Source organism: Pavona decussata, unplaced genomic scaffold (assembly GCF_977016875.1).
Source record: "Pavona decussata unplaced genomic scaffold, jaPavDecu1.1 SCAFFOLD_426, whole genome shotgun sequence".
Lineage (NCBI taxonomy): Eukaryota > Metazoa > Cnidaria > Anthozoa > Scleractinia > Agariciidae > Pavona > Pavona decussata.
Genome location: NW_028145783.1, coordinates 623,763 through 641,849, shown reverse-complemented (window position 1 = coordinate 641,849; position 18,087 = coordinate 623,763). Strand labels below are relative to the sequence as shown.

Below are 18,087 nucleotides of genomic sequence, written 5' to 3'. Positions count from 1 at the left end.
CCCGAGTTCGAGTCCCCCTCTCTGATCACTTCATGGATTTGTTTCATGTTTTTGTTTGTTTGTTTGTTTGTTTGTTTGTTTGTTTTTTCAACGAGGGAAACAACAACCCAAACGACTTTTCGATTTCCTCTGCTCATCTCTTAAAATATCCCATCATCATCATCATCATCATCGTCGTCGTCGTCGTCGTCGTCATCATCGTCATCATCATCATCATCATCATTTTGGGCTGTCACTAGAGCGTTTATTTCATTCCACAGGGAATAACCCGGCCGATATGGGATTTTACATCGGTCTAAACTTTGCGATAAATTCTTTTATTTGGACTTAGCAAATCGCTGTAAGGACTTTAAAGAAATCTCATGACAACGATGAAAAAGTTTCCTGTGTGTGTTGGCAATTGCCAGACATGCTTTTTGCGTTGATTTCGGATATGCCCCCTTAAACTGAGTATTTAGGGATAATTTAAAAAGTCATATTACGTATCAGTTACAATCGGACACCAACATTATCAAGGCTGCATTCGGAGAAAAAATGAAAGAAATTTTAATTTCCAAAGATAATAGCGTGTGCAATCGTTGTGTACCACGAAAAGGCAACAAACATCGAACTCATCAAATACTCGTTTTCGCAAAAGGCCATGGAAACTGCCTGCTAGGATAGCTAAATAAATTTGTGATAAGATGGCAGATCCATCCTTGATTCTTTGGATTTTGAGGAGAGAGGAGGTGAGATCTTTAAGTGTGACCATTTAAACTAAGCAGTACTTTCCTGTGGTGCTATTTGTTAAGTTATACAAGGTGGTTCTAACTTTTCAGTCTGTGGAAGAAATCCCAAAGCAGTTGCGAAAAGAAAGCCTAAAACAATTCATGACCTCTGCGATGCCGGTGCAGTGATCTACTAACTGAGCTCTCAAGCCAACTGGGAGCTGGTCATATTGTGAGTTCGTAATATACCCGTGAAGGATGAATAATTGATAACTATCAGCCAGGACTAGGTCTTCTGTCTGGCACACAAACGTTATACTGTCACTTGAGTTTCTTACCCCCCTAACCTCCCTCCCTCCCCTTTTTTACTCCCATGATCTGAATGATAATTCTCCATACTGACTGAGGCATGAATGTCTCACTTTGAATGTAATGATCAGACCATAACCCCTAGCTCATGTTTTTCCTCATCACCAGTTTGCTAAGAATGTTTCGTATTGTAAGGTGTAACTGCATACTAATCACCCCTGAGAGTATAAAGGGTGCATGGTTTCAGCATCACCCAGTGTTTGTGGTTCGTCTTGGGGAATACACTGCGTGTATTTTGGGGGATGAAGTGCTCCCAAACAGGTCACCCTTTTCCCCGTAGACTCATGTGTTTCTTCTATACTGGGTATTGAGCCCCAATGCAGCCTTATAACATTGTTACTATAGCAACTAGGTGAATATCTTATAAAAGATAAGGAATTCTTCATTAGGGAACTTGACCCCTTGGAGAGGGCGAAGAATTGTGACCTCTCGTCTAGCATTGTTACCATAGCAACTAGGTGAATATCTCATAGGATAAGGACCTCTTCATTATAATAATAATAATAATAATAATAATAATAATAATAATAATAATAATAATAATAATAAATACAGTCGAACCTCCCTTTGCGACCACCTCTTGTAAGCGACTACCTCTCATTAGCGACTACTTTTCCAAAATACCAGAAGTTTTCAAGTCAAATCACTATAGATGGAACCTCTCATAGGTGACCACCTCTCGTAAGCGACCATCTCCCGTAAGCGACCACTTTTAGAGATGATTGTTTAACATTTTCAATTGTTTTTAACCTCCCGTAGGCGACCACTTGACACACTATCTGCCGTTTCTCTCAAGGGGCGGAAATTGACTGTAACGTATTCTCGGATTTCACTGTCACGCCATTGAAAAAAAAAATCGAAACCATTTCATGAATGAAGTCAAGAAATTGACATAGTATAGAGGATAAATAAATAAGGCATCTGTCCAAGTGTCAGGTCTGTGCGGCATTCCGTACTCGAGTTATTTGACAAAATGTTCCACATAAATTTATAGAGCTTAGTATGGAGACGCCATGTTTGTGTCCCTCTGAGGGGCACAAACATGGCGGCCGGAAATAGGAAAAGACATCTTGAGTTCACTTTTGCCAGAAAAGAGGTTTATTTGCCCTTGTGAATTTTCGAATGTTTAGATTAATATTTCTCCTCAAACTTGAATTGTTTAGAGTGCTGAACATCACCCGAAGAGTCATTTTTTTAAGATAGGGAAAAGCTCTGTCACGGCCGCCCTCCTGATGTCACGCACGGTGGAAACTCGGAAATTGAAACTGTTCTATTTTCAAAAGGAAGCACGACATCGAGCTAAGAAATTATGAACAGGCATATTTTTAGGTAATCTTTCCTTGAATGAAGGTAAAAATTTTGTAGGCCCCCAGTTTTGAATTCTAGAATTTGGTGACGTCACGTGAAAACCAAGAATCATTACAGCGGGTGCCGTATTAAAATCTTACCGCCAGAGCTACCGGAAGTGTCTGCCGACATCGAAACAAATGATAATATATACATGCACTATAGTGTACACTGAAAAAAACTTTAATCAGGCTAAATCCCTTGCAGGAAAGAAACTCTTTTATCTTGTAAATAGCATGCATGTACATGCACGACCGGTGATGACTCTCAACCTTGTATCATTCAACAGAAAAATTGTGGCGATAAAGAACGTCAACTGGATCAAGTTTCAGCCGGCTACTCGGCATTGAGGAAGAAAATTTTTCGGCGGTTCTTGGAAGGAAAACTGGACGGTTTCTACTTGTTATCCAATAGCTACGAGAGCTGCAGTGTCGTTCCACTTTATAAACCCAACTTCTTCCATTAAAAGCCCTTCTAAAACCTGGAAACACTCTCTTTTGTGTCATGATGTTTTGTACATTGGCAATCACGCAAAACCACTCACCACTAAAACACTTCGACTTTTGCGTTGCCTTCCATATCAATAGGAACAGTGAGAGTGAAGTTTATTTTCTATTTTGCGTGTAATAAACAAATAACACTTACTGTAGACATAATTTGAAATACTTCTTTCACTGGTCACTCACAGAGCGCTTTGATTTTCTCGTTAAAGTTCTGTCCCATTCCAGTGATCATGAAATAGATTCGTTGAGTTAACTTTCTGTAAATCGGATGTTCTGTGAGGTTTGTCTTCTCACACGCGTCCCATATCGAACGCATGTCTTTTCGCACGCGTTTATATTACACGTTAAGCGTTACAGTTTTAGATTAAGGTGTTTAACCCTAAAGGTCAAGATCATCAGTGAAGATACGTGCAAAAGTGTTGGCACTTTCTAGAGTGTCTACAAGAATCCAAGAAACGTGATTTTTCTACAGAAGCTAATACCAACAGATGAAAAATACTTATTTATAATGTTAGGTATACGCGATGGGTCATCAACAATGTTAAGTTTATTGATTGGCTTAGAGCTTCTTCTCCGACAATTTTTAGCGCATTTATAGCTTGCCACGTTTTCCTCATATCATTCAAGTTGTTCTTGAAAAATTCGTGATAGTAACTTTTCTTACTTAAGCGAGTCAGAGTACAAATTTTGTTTCTATTTAGAACAATATCGCACAGCACAAACAGTCGCAGTCTAAAAAGTGACATCCACGTTGATTCGAGTATTGATGAGAACGAAAAAGCAGAAAGTCTAATATTACATTTGAATAAACTTGAGAAGTATAATATTTCGATGTTGCAAGAATTTTACTAATAAAGTAAAGATAAGGTCTGTGACCGGAAAGAGCGAGCTAATGATTACTTTCGGTTTTAGAACCAAGATCCAACGGCTCAGCATTTCTCAATAATTCCCCTCGCAGCACTACACGCCTGTTACAGGATCTATTGTAGTCGATCAAGTAATTGAAAAGGACTAATTCATGCATATTATTTAATGAATTTATCTGTCTTTCGACATGGCATTTCATCCAAAGATCCGATTCTCTATTTCCACAGATCCTTTTTTTTTGTTTTATTATTAATATTGTTATCATCGTTATTATTATTATTATTATTATTATTATTATTATTATTATTATTATTATTATTATTATTATTATCATCATCATCGTCATCATTATTATTATTATTATTATTATTATCATCATCAATCATCATCATCATCATCATTATTATTATTATTATTATTATTATTATTATTATTATTATTATTATTATTATTATTATTATTATTATTACCTGAGTGGAGCCCAACAAAACCCATGGTTTTGTCCATGCTGTGCCTTTTAAGCATGGTTTTGTCCATGCGTTTCAATGTTAAGATGGTTTTGTCCATCTACATTCAGTTGACTTTGCGAGACAGGAATTCGATGCTTTGTCTGCTTTCTTCCTGAGGCACGTGATGTGGCAGCGCGTGGTTAGGTTCAAAGTACGATACTTGATAGGACATGGGTTTTGTTGCATTTTATTTGAGCTGGCTCTGTCGCTGGTTTCATATAGAACTGCTACACCGTGCTGACGAGTTCCAATAAGAACGAAACAGCTGTCCACGATTGCAGCCCTGTTTTGTTGGTTTCTGTCGGGTTGTTGTCTCGCAAAGTCAACTCTTTCACGTAGTATCAGCCTTGCAGTTTGTGTTACAGTTTATTTTTGGCTGATTAGGTCTCTTGTAGATCCTACGTCAACTGACAGCAGTATCGTTCGCGGTCCTTTGCAGTTTTCACGTCTACTTATGTAAGTGGTTTTGCTGTTCAGTACTGCTAATCAGTCGCTAGATAGCCAAAGTAAGTTTCAGGTGTTAACACTGTTTTTCGGCCGTCAAATTGGTGTTCCACGGAGGTACACCAAGATGGCGGATCCATACTGGGCTCTGTAAATTTCAGCGAGTAAAATGGCACGCAAGTGACCAATTCATCTTCATTAGACGTTCTTTAACGCGACATAAACTTACGAGGGATACGAGAAAATGTCAGATGACTCGTGTGCTCGTTTGAGCAAACATAAAACGCAAAAACAAAAACTTTCAAAGAAAATCACCGTAAAAATTCAAGTTAACGTTGTGAATGGAATTATAACAGTAGAATCTGAAAAAAATCTTTCCTTCGGGGTCGGGTGTTAGCAATAAGATCGATTCATTGGAACAAACGTAAACGCCGAAAATTATTCACACCAACAGCAACTGAGTACCGCAACGCTAAACGCATTTTTATTTTTACGTTGGATAAAGTCAAAATAGCAACTTTAGCACCCGGGCTTCTATAGCAAAACTGAAAGCCCCTTCCGATGTTACAAAACGTGCTAGGCAACCAAAATCGTTCACGTGTATCAAGTTTCATCCGGCTAAGCGGCATTGAGGAAGATAATTTTTTTGGCGGTTCTTGGAAGGAAAACTGGACGGTGTCTGCTTGTTATTCAATCGCTACGGGAGCTGCAGTGTTGTTCCACTTTATAAACCCAACTTCTTTCATTAACAGCCCTTCTAAACCTGGAAACACTCTCTTTTGTGTCATGATGTTTTGTCCATTGGCAATAACTTAAAACCACTAAAAGAATGAAAGTACACTTCGACCTTTGCGTTGCCTTCCATATCGAAAGGAACAGTGGGAGTGAAGTTTATTTTCTTTTTTGCGTGTTTAATAAACAAAAAAACTGTAGACATAATTTGAAATACTTCATTCACTGGTCACTCACAAAGCGCTTTGATTTTCTCGTTAAAGTTCTGTTCCATTCCAGTGATCATGAAATAGATTCGTTGAGTTACATGCAACTTTCTGTAAATCGGATGTTCTGTGAGGCTTGTCTTCTCACACGCGTCCCATATCGAACGCATGTCTTTTCGCACGCGTGCATATTACACGTTAAGGGTCACAGTTTCAGATACAAACAGAAAATTAAGGTGTTTTACCCTAAAGGTCAAGACTGCTTTCGGACGTTACTAAAAGCCAAAAAAGAGAAATATTGTTGAGCTATAGAAGGGTAATCAGACCTAAGAAAGGGCCGATGACTTTATTCAACAGATGCAACGTGTCAAATAAACCGATATTACCTGCTGTTCGAAAACAATTTATTCACTTTCTAAACTTTTCCGGGCTTAAACAACCCTATGCTAAACAATGCAACAATGGCTTAACCCTTTGGATCCTAACAACGCATATTTGCGTGGAAAACACCGTTCTTGCTTCTATGAATTGCTTCTTGTTTAACTTAAGCTACAACGTCATGATAATCTGGGAATCGCACCAGCTGATGTATATTGCCATCATCACACCCAGCAAACCGGCTACACCTCCCGGTTTTCGCTGCATTTCACCGTTCGTTTGGCAACAAAGCCCAAAATGCCAATTTTGCGCCCAAATAACAACACTGAAACTTACATTTATTTATCGTTAATTTTTAATCCATATAATTTGTTCAAAACTGAAAAGTCTACATTTACCTTAAGGTCAGACCTTAGTATCTGACTGAAAGTTTTCCTCTCAATGCTTTCTGAGGGCTATACTTCAGCCATTTTATCAGACCTAGTATTGCGTATATCACGTTGCCTCGATCACGCCCGAAAATAATTCTTGGTAATTCAGCCATAGCGCGAGCGTGGAACTCCTGCCCTTTCCATTTCATAGGATGTTCTGTGAGGCTTGTCTTATACGCGTCTCATATCGAACACATGTCTTTTCGCACGCGTGCATATTACACGCTAAGCGTCACAGTTTCAGATACAAACAGAAAATTAAGATTTTTAACCCTAAAGGTCAAGATAATCAGTGAAGATACGTGCAAAAGTGTTGGCACCTTCTGGAGTGTCTACAAGAATCCAAGAAACGTGATTTTTCCTCAGAAGTATGTTCTCCTCAATGGCGACGGCGACGCTGTTCATATTCTGTGCATTTCTGCCGCTGATCCGGTCAGTAATTGTGACAACAAAGTATGGCATGATCGAAGGTCTGACGGCCTCGTACCCAAATGTTACTGGACCGTTCAAATCTGTTAGCAAGTTTCTTGGCGTTCCTTTCGCCGCTCCACCGATTGGAGAATTAAGGTTTAAAACACCACAACCTCCAGAAAATTGGAAACCCAATGTTCACCAAGCAAAAAAGCACGGCAATCTCTGTATTCAACCGAAAAGAGATGAATGGCTTTTCAGAATTTATGCTCAAAATTTTTCGTACAGCGAGGATTGCTTATATCTCGACGTGTACACCCCAAACATCAGCTTAAGTTTACCAGTGATGTTTTACATTCACGGTGGATCTTACGAGACTGGTAGCTCATTCGTTCAACCCAGCGACATTTTGGCTCTCCAGGGGGTGGTAGTGGTCGTGATCCAGTATCGTCTCGGTCCATTTGGTTTCTTGACGACCGGGGATTCCGCGGCTCCTGGAAATTTCGGAATGTTGGATCAGGTGGAAGCACTGAAATGGGTCAAAGAAAACATTAAGAATTTTGGTGGGAATCCAAACAAGGTGACCATGTTTGGATTTAGCGCTGGCGGAACAAGCGTAAGTCTTCACCTGCTGTCTCCGCTGTCAAACGATCTTTTCCATCAAGCCATTGTAGAGAGTGGTGTAGCTTTGAGTCCCTTTGCAACCCTGCCGCTGTCAATTGGTATCGATGTGGCTAAAGAGCTCGCTCAAAAGCTGAATTGTCCAACAGGCAAAAGTCAAGAAATGATAGCGTGCATGCGCAAGAGAGATGCCAGGGACATATTAAAAACTTCCGAACCAACGAATTCTCGATTCGTCGATGTTCTCTATTTTGCACCAGTCGTTGACAAAAACTTTCTTCACGATACGCCAGAGAATCTGCTAAAGAAGAGAGATTTCAAACAAGCGAAGCTGATGATCGGCTTTACCAGTCACGAAAGTGGAATCTTTCTTGGCGTTGTTGCATATTCCTTTGGACTGACAGAGAGTGCAAACAACGGCGTGAGCCAGACCTACTTCAAGACATTCGTCACAAAGCTTGCACATCACCGAAACAGCGGGTGAGTTGAGACTACTTCTTGCAGTTTGCTTAACAAACCTTGTTTTATCTTTAAAGGATAACCCCACCCTTATTGCACTCTTTTTAAAGTTCAATTTCCAAGTCAAGCGATTTTGAAGAAAACAATGGTAATTGTAGGCCTTTTCTCTCAAGAAACACACTAATGAATACTGACCCTAAGACTTCTTTCCTCTTTCCTCATCCTTAGAAAGACCGCCGATCTAATCACGGACGCCTTGAAGTTCATGTACACGCCATGGCCTGACAACAGTGATAAATACGCTCTGAGAAGCCAACTTGTAGATCTTCTTGGTGATTACCTCTTCTTCGCCCCTATTCACAAAGTCGCCGATGTTCACAGCAAAGTTGCTCCGGTGTACATGTACGAGTTCGCCCACAAGTCACTGAACGTCAGTTCTGGTACCGAATGGATGGGAGTGACTCATGGGGATAATGTCGATTATGACTTTGGAATTCCCTTTCTCCCGATTCGTCCATACAGTGCGATTGACAGGAGCGTTAGTTTGTTGATCATGACCATGTACGCAAACTTTGCCAGGTCCGGCGATCCTTCAGCCAGCGGTATCACGTGGGACAGATTCAACTCGAGTCACAGAGCTTACCTACGAGTTGACACAAATCCCAAGATGGCGTCGTCGTTTCATCCTCACCGAATGGCTTTCTGGAATGATTACTACCCTAAACTGGCGCAAGTGAAATTTGATACCAAGAAAGAAGTGGCCAGTGGTGCCAACACCAGTGTTGCCATGGGAACGTTTCTCCACATTCTGTTCACTACCATTGTAGGAATGTTCTTAAAGTGATAAACGACTTCGTTTGAAAAAACTAACTTCCTGAGTTAAAACTTGAAATGGTGCAATTTTTAGTTATATACTGTATGTGTGTAAGACTGTAGTTAGTGGTAACGTCAATAATCAATCGACATTCTTTTCGGTCGATTTAGCGGCTGTTATAAGGTCTCATGTGATTGGCTCGCAATCCTTCTAGAAAACAATAGAACAAACAACAGAACAATACTCTCAACCCTAAAAACAATAGCAGCTGCTACACAGTTGAAACAACTACAAACTTACAAGAGCTGCTACTGTTAACAACAACAACAACAACAACATTTTATTATTTGCCAATAAATCCTTAATCCCCTGGCTCCGCAGATAGCAGTGCTAATCGAGGCGGGTCAGGATAATCAGTAAAAAGAGGAAAGTACACACAGTAAAAACTACAGATAAGTAAATAGGTAGGTAAATACGAAAACAGATTAAGTCTACAGAAACAACTATGTAATTAATTCAAGTTGGCAACGCATTATGTTGTGAAAAGTGAATAAATAAGGCAAAGTGAATTAGGTAGGATAGACGAGACAAGGGTGATGGCTATTAAGAGTATTTTCTAACTTTTGCGATTATCGATTCTAAGTCTTCATAGGAGTCTTCAGATTCTAATATATTAAACAAGATCGTACGAATTTTCCTTATAAAGATGAGATTTGGTAATGTTCGCAGCTTAGTTGGTATCTCATTCCACAGTTATGCACCAATTTTTGAAAACGATTTTCGTTCAATTTCAAGTTTCGATTTTTTAATATAAAAATTGCTGAAGATCGCGTATTATATGAATGAATTTTTGCGATAGGGATGAACAAATCCTTCAATTGTTCCTTGTCACGCTAACGCTGACTTAGGTGATATCAAAATTAGACGCTTTCTATTCAAGAACTTAAGACAAAAGTCACAAAAGGTGTCATAATATTAGCTATGAGTAAACTTCTTAATCATAACACAAATAATTTTTCGATTCATTGTGCTGTCTTACGCAGAATCGATAAAAGTGCCGACTATACGTATGACGTGTTCATTCATGTTAAGCCCAAAGTGGGATCCCCATGACGTACTTTACCTTTTTTTGAGGAATGTTTGATCAAAATCTGCTTTCTAGGACCGAATCAAATCAGATGAAATTTTCTCATCATTTAGGTAATCTGAATCCATCCTGGTTATAAACGTTACAGTCGAACACTTGAGGAAGGAAAAAAGAACTAGATCAGTTGCCCTTGCATTTACGGGTGTCAAAATCACAATAAAACCAACATTTCTCAGTCACTTGAAAGACAAAAATGGCGCATAAGAAATGATGATGTCACTTTTATCCTAATAGTTATTTAATTATCCATGACCACTCATTGGTTCCAATCTTGTTTTGTGTTGCGTCAGGTATTCAGCCTATATTGAAACTCATTGTCCTTAGGCGTTTTAAATTAAGGTGGCTTCGTTAAATCTGCACCGTTAGCATGAATTGGGATTTGGTTTGTTATAGCCGAGTTGAGGAAGTTTTAGGGCTGAAAGTTGCCTCATCAGTTGGAATTTAAGCCTACGACGTATCGAATCCATACCGTTCCATACATTTATCGATGAAATCCTCGAGGGTAGCAATGGAAAATAGATCAATTGCGCAACATCTGCTCGAGGTCACTCGAGGTCACAACCGTTTTAAATCACTCAGTCATAAACTCTGCACTGTTGACATAAAACGGGGATTTGGTTGGATGGGTTTTCTACATTTACTTCTAAGTAGACCCATCAGCTTGCATTACCATCTCAAGCGTTTTAGCTATTTTTTTTAACTTGCAAATTGGTCGTCTCAATACGACTCTGTCATAAAATCTCCACCGTTGGCAAAAGTCCGGCTACGGTTGAATTGGTTCGTGCGGCAGAAGTGTTCACATTGTTCATGGGGCCTCTGAAACGTTCTACAACACGTTTCATCGAAAAAAATCAATCGTATAATCATTCACATAATTGTTAGTCAGTAGAGGCAAAAAAACTACATTTGGTCCGCACAAATTTGGCTCTGTCTTGTCTTTGCAATGTTTAAGATCACTGAAGAGAGTCATGGCTCGCATCTACTCAGTCTACTTAAAACGTGGAAAAGCTGGCCATTTAACGTATTACACCAAGACACAAATCTATCAGTCAAAATACTGACAAACTTTCTACGTGACTTTTTTATCATTTCACAGAAATGTCTCTTTACATAGCTACTTGAGTCCGCAAAATTGAGTCATTGCGTTTTAATTTATTCAATTACATATTGTTTTCACAAAGTTCTCAAGGACTCCACCTATGTATTCCTCTCAGTGGATTTTTTTTTTTAGTAAATTGCGACTGCTTTCAGACGTTACTAATAGCCAAAAAAGAGAAATGTTGTTGAGCTATAGAAGGGTAATCAGACCTAAGAAAGGGCCGATGACTTTATTCAACAGATACAATGTGCCAAATAAACCGATATTATACCCGCTGTTTAAAAGCAATTTATTCACTTTAATTCTAACCCTACGCTAAACAATACGCTTAAGTCAAAACTGCCTAGGATGGGGTCACTCGTGCATGGCAAAATTTTGTTGTTTATTTGTTTTGCGCATCGTGCATTGCGCATACAGGCAGCTAAATAGCTGAAGTCAACAAAATCTCTTGACATTTTACAAAAGTGTTACACTGACGTCATGATTTCTCAAAGTGTATTTTTAGCATATCATGACTCATCGTGGGCAGTGGCGAGTAACAAGTGTTGCATCAAACCCTTAAAAGCTAAGCATAGGTGCGGCAAACTTTATTATCAACCACCAGTGTTAAGCTGAAAGCCTACGAAACTAGGTTCGTGGAAAAATATCTCTGAAGACAACTATGACGCCCTTGCTACCAGAGTTGTTCATGTTGTGTGCAATATTGCCCCTCGTTCAATCTGTAACAGTGTCAACAAAGTATGGACAAATCGAAGGTCTGATGGCTTCGTACCCGAATGCCTCTGGTCCGTTCAAATCTGTCAGCAAGTTTCTTGGCGTTCCTTTCGCCGCTCCACCAGTTGGAGAACTCAGGTTTAAGGCTCCACAACCCCCAAATACTTGGAAACCGACTGTTCGCCAAGCAAAACGGAATGGAAAAATCTGCTGGCAAGACGAAACCTACCCATTTCTATTCAACCCCTACAATGAAAATTACTCCATCGGCGAGGATTGCTTGTACCTCGACGTCTACACTCCAAACGTCAGCTTGAGTTTACCAGTGATGTTTTACATTCACGGTGGAGGATACGAGACTGGTTCAACACTTGCATACCCCAGCGACATATTGGCTCTTCAGGGGGTGGTAGTGGTTGTGATCCAGTATCGTCTCGGTCCATTTGGTTTCTTGACGACCGGAGATTCTGTAGCTCCTGGAAATTTTGGAATGTTGGATCAGGTGGAAGCACTGAAATGGGTCAAAGAGAACATTGAAAATTTTGGCGGGAATCCAGGCAAGGTGACCATATTTGGAGAAAGCGCTGGCGCAGCAAGCGTGAGCCTCCATTTGATGTCACCTCTATCCAAGGATCTCTTCCACCAGGCCATTGCAGAGAGTGGCGTGGGTTTGAGCCCCTGGGCAACTCAACCAACTTCGTTTGGTGTCAATTTTGCTAAAGAGCTCGCTCGAAAACTGAACTGTCCAGCTGGAAATTCAAACGAAATGATGGCCTGCATACACAAGAAAGAATCCAAAGACAAAGTGGAAGCTACCAAATTAATCCCTTTTCCGTTGATTGATTTTCTCCGCCTGGCTCCAGTTGTGGACAAACACTTTCTTCTTGACACGCCTGAGAACCTGCGAAAGAAGGGAGACTTCAAAAGTGTTCCACTCATGATTAGCTTTAACAGTAACGAGGCAGGAATCATGCTCAGTCCCATGGCCCTCTCCCTCAAGCTGATGGAGAGCGTGGACAATGGAGTGAACTCGTCTTTCTTCAACACATTTCTTACAAGGCTGCCGCATGCTCGAAACTTGGGTTACTCGTAAGTTGAGATATTTTTTTCTTTTAGTGTTCATTTTCTCTTGACTCTAAGTCAGTCATCGTGGTTCTTACCGCGCCTTTAAGCCTATGAAATGTGCTAAAACATGTCCGCAGTCAACATGTATAAGGTTAAACATAATTTGTGTTCCTGGCTAGCAACCACACTTATCCAATGAATAAAGACAAACCGACTTTGTGCTACCCAGATTTAACGCGGTTATTCACGGTAAACACCAGTCAGTTAAGATACCTTGGTGCTAAACTGTCGAGTAACCTCTCCACTAAGGAGAGACTCGAGAGCAATCTCAAGGCTTTTAAATTGCAAATAAGAAGGCGTGATCTATTGAGCTTTCTACAGGATGGATGCCAGGGTTGCCATCTATGCAATTCTTAGTCTTTGTAACAGGCAATGTAATATTTACTTGAATTTTTTACATAGTTTTTTTACGTTGTTATCTCAAAGTCATTTTATTATTAGTTAGGTGACCTCTTTTGACTGAGGGATCTCCCATAAATTTCATTCATTCAGTCATTCTCGCGGAACCGCTTATCATGCCATTTAAAGCAGTTCTGATTTTTAATTAAGTTTGTGGAATATAATTATTATTCTGAAGTGCGTAACCATTCAAATGTAGACTACTGGGCAACAGTTTCCTGTGCTGCTGTTTACTATCTTTTCAAGGTGGTTAGAACTTCTCTTTCTCATACTACATGAAACTCAAGCCTGTAACAAGTTTCCGTTCTTTTTCAGAGACAAGACCGCCGACCTTATTTCGGACGCCTTAAAGTTCATGTACACGCCATGGCCTGACAACAGTGATAAGTACGCACTGAGAAGCCAACTTGTAGATCTCATCAGTGATTTTTTCTACTTCGCCCCCAGTCACGAGGTCGCCGATATCCACAGCAAAGTTGCTCCGGTGTACATGTACGAGTTCGCCCACAGGTCAAGCGTGTCTTATGGACAGGAATGGATGGGGGTAGTCCATCTAAACAACGTACCTTTTGACTTTGGAATCCCGCTGCATCCTGGTCTTCCATACAACGCAACTGACAAAAACGTCAGTTTGTTTATCATGACCATGTACGCAAATTTTGCCAGATCTGGAGATCCTTCAGCCAGCGGTGTTACCTGGGAGAGGTTTAACTCGAGTCACAGAGCTTACCTGCGAGTTGACACAAATTCCAAGATGGCGGCTTCGTTTAACCCTCGCCGAATGGCTTTCTGGAATGATTACTACCCTAAATTGGTTGAAGTCAAGTTTGATAGCGAAAGAGAAAAGACCAGCGGCGTTGGTACTGGAGTTAACATGGGAACGTTTTACCAGACTTTTTTCATCATTTTAGCTGTGTTCTTTATGTAGATGTTATAATCTGCCTAACACACGAACTCTGTAGTGAAAATCCTCGGATAAATTATAGGATTCCTGAATATGACAGTAACCAAATGAAATGTAACTAAATCTTCAAAACTATCAATCGTTGAAAGCCTATTCGCTTCCTGATGCACTTCATGGTTCGTTTGTTATTGACAAACTCAGTAAGTGAAATTTCATCGATCAACCTCCCCTCCATTGTTTTCATCCAGCATATCCGACGGTAGCTGTAGTTCCTCTTATTTAAGATGATACTTTACGAACACTTTTAGGCCAATAACTCCAATGATAGTCAGACGATAAACATTGTTTTGATTACCTCGCGGTTTCGGCACACAAATATGTTATTAACATATGTATTTTTTTCAGTCAGTAACAAAGGCATACACAGAAAAAGATAATCTGCCAGTTTTCCGGCCCAAACGCAATCAAACCTAGGACCTTCCAATTACTAGTTAAGTATTTGAATGTCAGTGAGTGGTGTATTTAAAGAGATGTGATGTTATGTTTTAAACCAGGGCTCAGTTGTTCAAAGGCCAATAAACTAATTCTGTGTTAACGTGAACTTTGATTCGAGTTAAATCACTATAATCAATGAAGACTCTTCAAAAAGATTTTTGTTCCTCGGGTTTAACTAAAACTTCCCTTTACCATTAGCTTAAAATTAGCACTTTTTTATACGCGAGATGAAAACCTCGGTTAATTTTTAATCCGGGATTAGCGTTAATAACCTCTCGAGCGATCGGGTCCAGGGCCGGGTTGTTCGAAAGCCGTTTAACGTTAATCCACGATTAAAAGTTAACCGAGGTTTTCAGCTCGCTCCCTATAAATGTTCTTAAAAGCCAATTTTAAGCTAATGGTAAAGAAAAGTGTTCTTCAAAACCGAAGGAAAAAAATCTGTGGCAAAACTTTATTTGTTAGCAATTAAACTCGAATCAAACTTCACGTTAACCCAGGAGTAGCTTAATCGGGCTTTGAACAACTGGGCTCTGGTGAATAAATGATAGAGGTATTGTTTCAGTTAGTGGGAGAGGCGTTATATCCCATGAGTCTCCTGTAGCTCAGTGGTAGCAAATGCCTGTGTCAATGACTGAAAAAAAAATTGCATCGATCGTTTATTCACCAGATTTAAAACATAACACAACATCTCGTTCACAAAGACAATTCATATTTTCTAGCTGCCTTAGCCAATTCCTTCACTTCAAATCAACTGTCCACCCAGCCCTAGCTTCGCGAGGGTTTGCGAGTCACGTTATTATTAGCTTCGCTCTTGCTTTGCACCGGTTCTGTCGACACAGCCCTAACCAAAGCGTTTTGGACAGCAAAATACTTTGGGCTCAAAACATGAAAAGAAACTACATAAACATGCTTTGCACTAGATTACTTTGGCGTAATGGTCTGCTTGAAGGAAAACAACCAGCCTTGTTTCCAGGGCTTTTCCCTTGTAAATCGGGACGGATGCATGGAAAAACCCTAGGATCAAGACCGAAAACGACTTCGTAAGTTCTAATAAATTTGGGGCTCCGTAAAGTTGTTGAAGAGGGCTGTAGTTTTATTGGTTAAGTAAGCAGCTGTAATTTTATGTTAGGTGGAATACGTTTAGTAACAAGTCAGTTGGTGGTGATAAACCCCTAACAATCCACTGGCAAATTTTTGGAACCAATTCGACATTTTCATCGGCTTTGTTCAAAACGTTTCTTGGCCGTGTTGTCATTAAAAACAGTGAGATCAATAGTGGAAGCGTGAGATTCCAGAAAAGTACTAAAAATATTATACCATTACATACATTAGCTAGCTGCACAACATTAACTTCTTTATGTAATCGGCTTTTGTTATAATAAAGTGGATGACATGAGTCAGTGTATTGTATAGCTGTGTCTGTCCATTGCAGTGTGGTAAATACTTATTACTTTCAGGAGGACAAAACGGAGCTGTTCCACAAAAAAGCTGTTCTTCATGCACCTCTCTGCTGGCTGGAAGAAACAATATTTCAACTCGTCTGGCTGGGAGAAACATTATTTCAACCCGCCTGGCTGCGAGAAACTTATTTAAATTACCTAGCTGGTAGAAACTGGCTAAGACTTGGCTGGGAGAAAGCTCAATGCGCCCAGCTGGCTTGGACTGTAGGAGCTGAGCTAGCTCAGGCCGACGCCCTAACATCGCCAGGAAGACCTGGGGGCGAGGTAAACTCGTACCCAGATCTCAGTCGATTCGGGAATGTCGAAATGACTGAACGTGGGAGACTTGGGTACGAGATTAGGGGCGAGGTTGCAGGGTCTGGGAGTGAAATTGGGAGAGCGGGTGCCTTGTTGCTAGAAAGCCGGCACTTGGCTAGGAAAGTCAGGCAGCTGGCTGGGAGAATTAGTTGGCTGGCAAGTTGGCTGGCTGGCTGGCTGGCTGGCATGAGTCAGCTGGCTGGCGGGCTGGCTGCCCCTTACAAGGGTGAGCTGGCAGGAAAGAACAGCTTTTATCCTCCCAGCTCACTGTAAAATTAATCACATGGATTCCAGAATAGTATAATAGCTATTTTCTGATCAAAATGGGCATTTTTGGCGATTTGGGTCGTTTTGTCCTCCTGTACTTTATTTCTAGCCTTCTGGTTAGGTGATGATATAACAGTATAATACACTCTCTATTTAAAAGAACCTTTTTATAAAACCTCTATTTAAAAGAACGTTGAGGCTAAGATCAAAATTAGTATAGGAGAATGGTTATGAAGCCAAACAAGTTTTTGTTATTATTTTTGGCCTTGACCGTGCACAAACCACAATAGATTTTGAAATGTGTTGTGACAACTGGCCAAAAGCAACGTTCCTGTTAAACTATCCAGCTGTAGTGTGAACGTTAAAACAAAGGATTGTGCACGGTCACGGCCCTTCCAACCTAAATTGCAGCACCGCTGTTATCAACCTTGAAAACGGCAAGATTTCATAACCAGTCCCTCCTAAGATTAACTGAAATTTCCGCAGAACATACTAAGAACATTACCCATTACACATTATTTTGACCTAATGTTTTTAAATGAACAGTAAAATGATAAAGGGGCACATTTTAACATTAACAATGGATTTCTTGTCTGAATATCTCATTTTGTGTCGGACTAAGGCTGTATTTTTTTGTTTTCATTCGGGACTATTAAAAGTACAGCAACATCTTTAGAACTTTTTCAGGTTCAAATTGCTAAGAAAAATAAGAACGTTCAGCCTGAGCCCCAAAATTAGACGTTCTTATAAAAATGGTTTATCGGCTGTTTCCTGACATACCATTGGTTCTCCTTGGGAATCCGTACTTCACCACTCAAAAGGCTCTGACAAGAGCGCGCCTCGGTTCTTCCTTGAAGAAGTGTTTGACGGTGACAGGCGGTGGCTGTATGGTCGACACTCCTGTCAGATTCTAAAGTTGTTTCTCGGCAAGTCACCCACTTTTCTGGACGAATTAACAAGTTTACCAAGAGTTATTTCACGGGAAACAAGCTTCCATGAATATACTGAGACTTATAAAAGCGGCTTCTTTAGAAGCCACCAAAGATAACAAACGTTATTGACCAACATGATGTCGATAGCAAAAAATAACAAATTTATTTATAAATGTGTAAGGCACAACTTCTCTCGCATTCCATTACATACCTTCCTATCACGGTATTCTCTTTCACAAATCACACCAACTCTTTAACGCATTGCATACACCATCTCTCTTATTCTCATCACCGATACATACACTCCAAAGGATACATATTAAGTGGAGGAAAATGTAGTTTGTGTGGTATGGATGTTATACCACTAAAAAATCTAACAAAATCTGTATAACATCCATACTTCAGAATCACGAAATAGGTTCTTTATTCAGAGCCGGTCATTTGGGTCAT

General features: G+C 40.1%; 2 protein-coding genes across 2 annotated transcripts; both read left to right on the top strand.

The window, feature by feature from the left end:
- Nucleotides 1–6,612: 6,612 nt before the first annotated feature.
- On the top strand, nt 6,613–9,864 carry LOC146450789 (cocaine esterase-like). Its single transcript, XM_085099997.1, has 2 exons — nt 6,613–8,005; nt 8,213–9,864. Exons 1-2 carry the CDS (start codon nt 6,864–6,866, stop codon nt 8,826–8,828), a joined length of 1,758 nt encoding a protein of 585 aa, XP_084956123.1. The 5' UTR covers nt 6,613–6,863; the 3' UTR covers nt 8,829–9,864.
- Nucleotides 9,865–11,358: 1,494 nt separating this feature from the next.
- On the top strand, nt 11,359–16,091 carry LOC146450788 (acetylcholinesterase-like). The gene is made up of 2 exons (XM_085099998.1): nt 11,359–12,847; nt 13,598–16,091. Exons 1-2 carry the CDS (start codon nt 11,706–11,708, stop codon nt 14,208–14,210), a joined length of 1,755 nt encoding a protein of 584 aa, XP_084956124.1. The 5' UTR covers nt 11,359–11,705; the 3' UTR covers nt 14,211–16,091.
- The last annotated feature ends 1,996 nt before the right edge of the window (nt 16,092–18,087 follow it).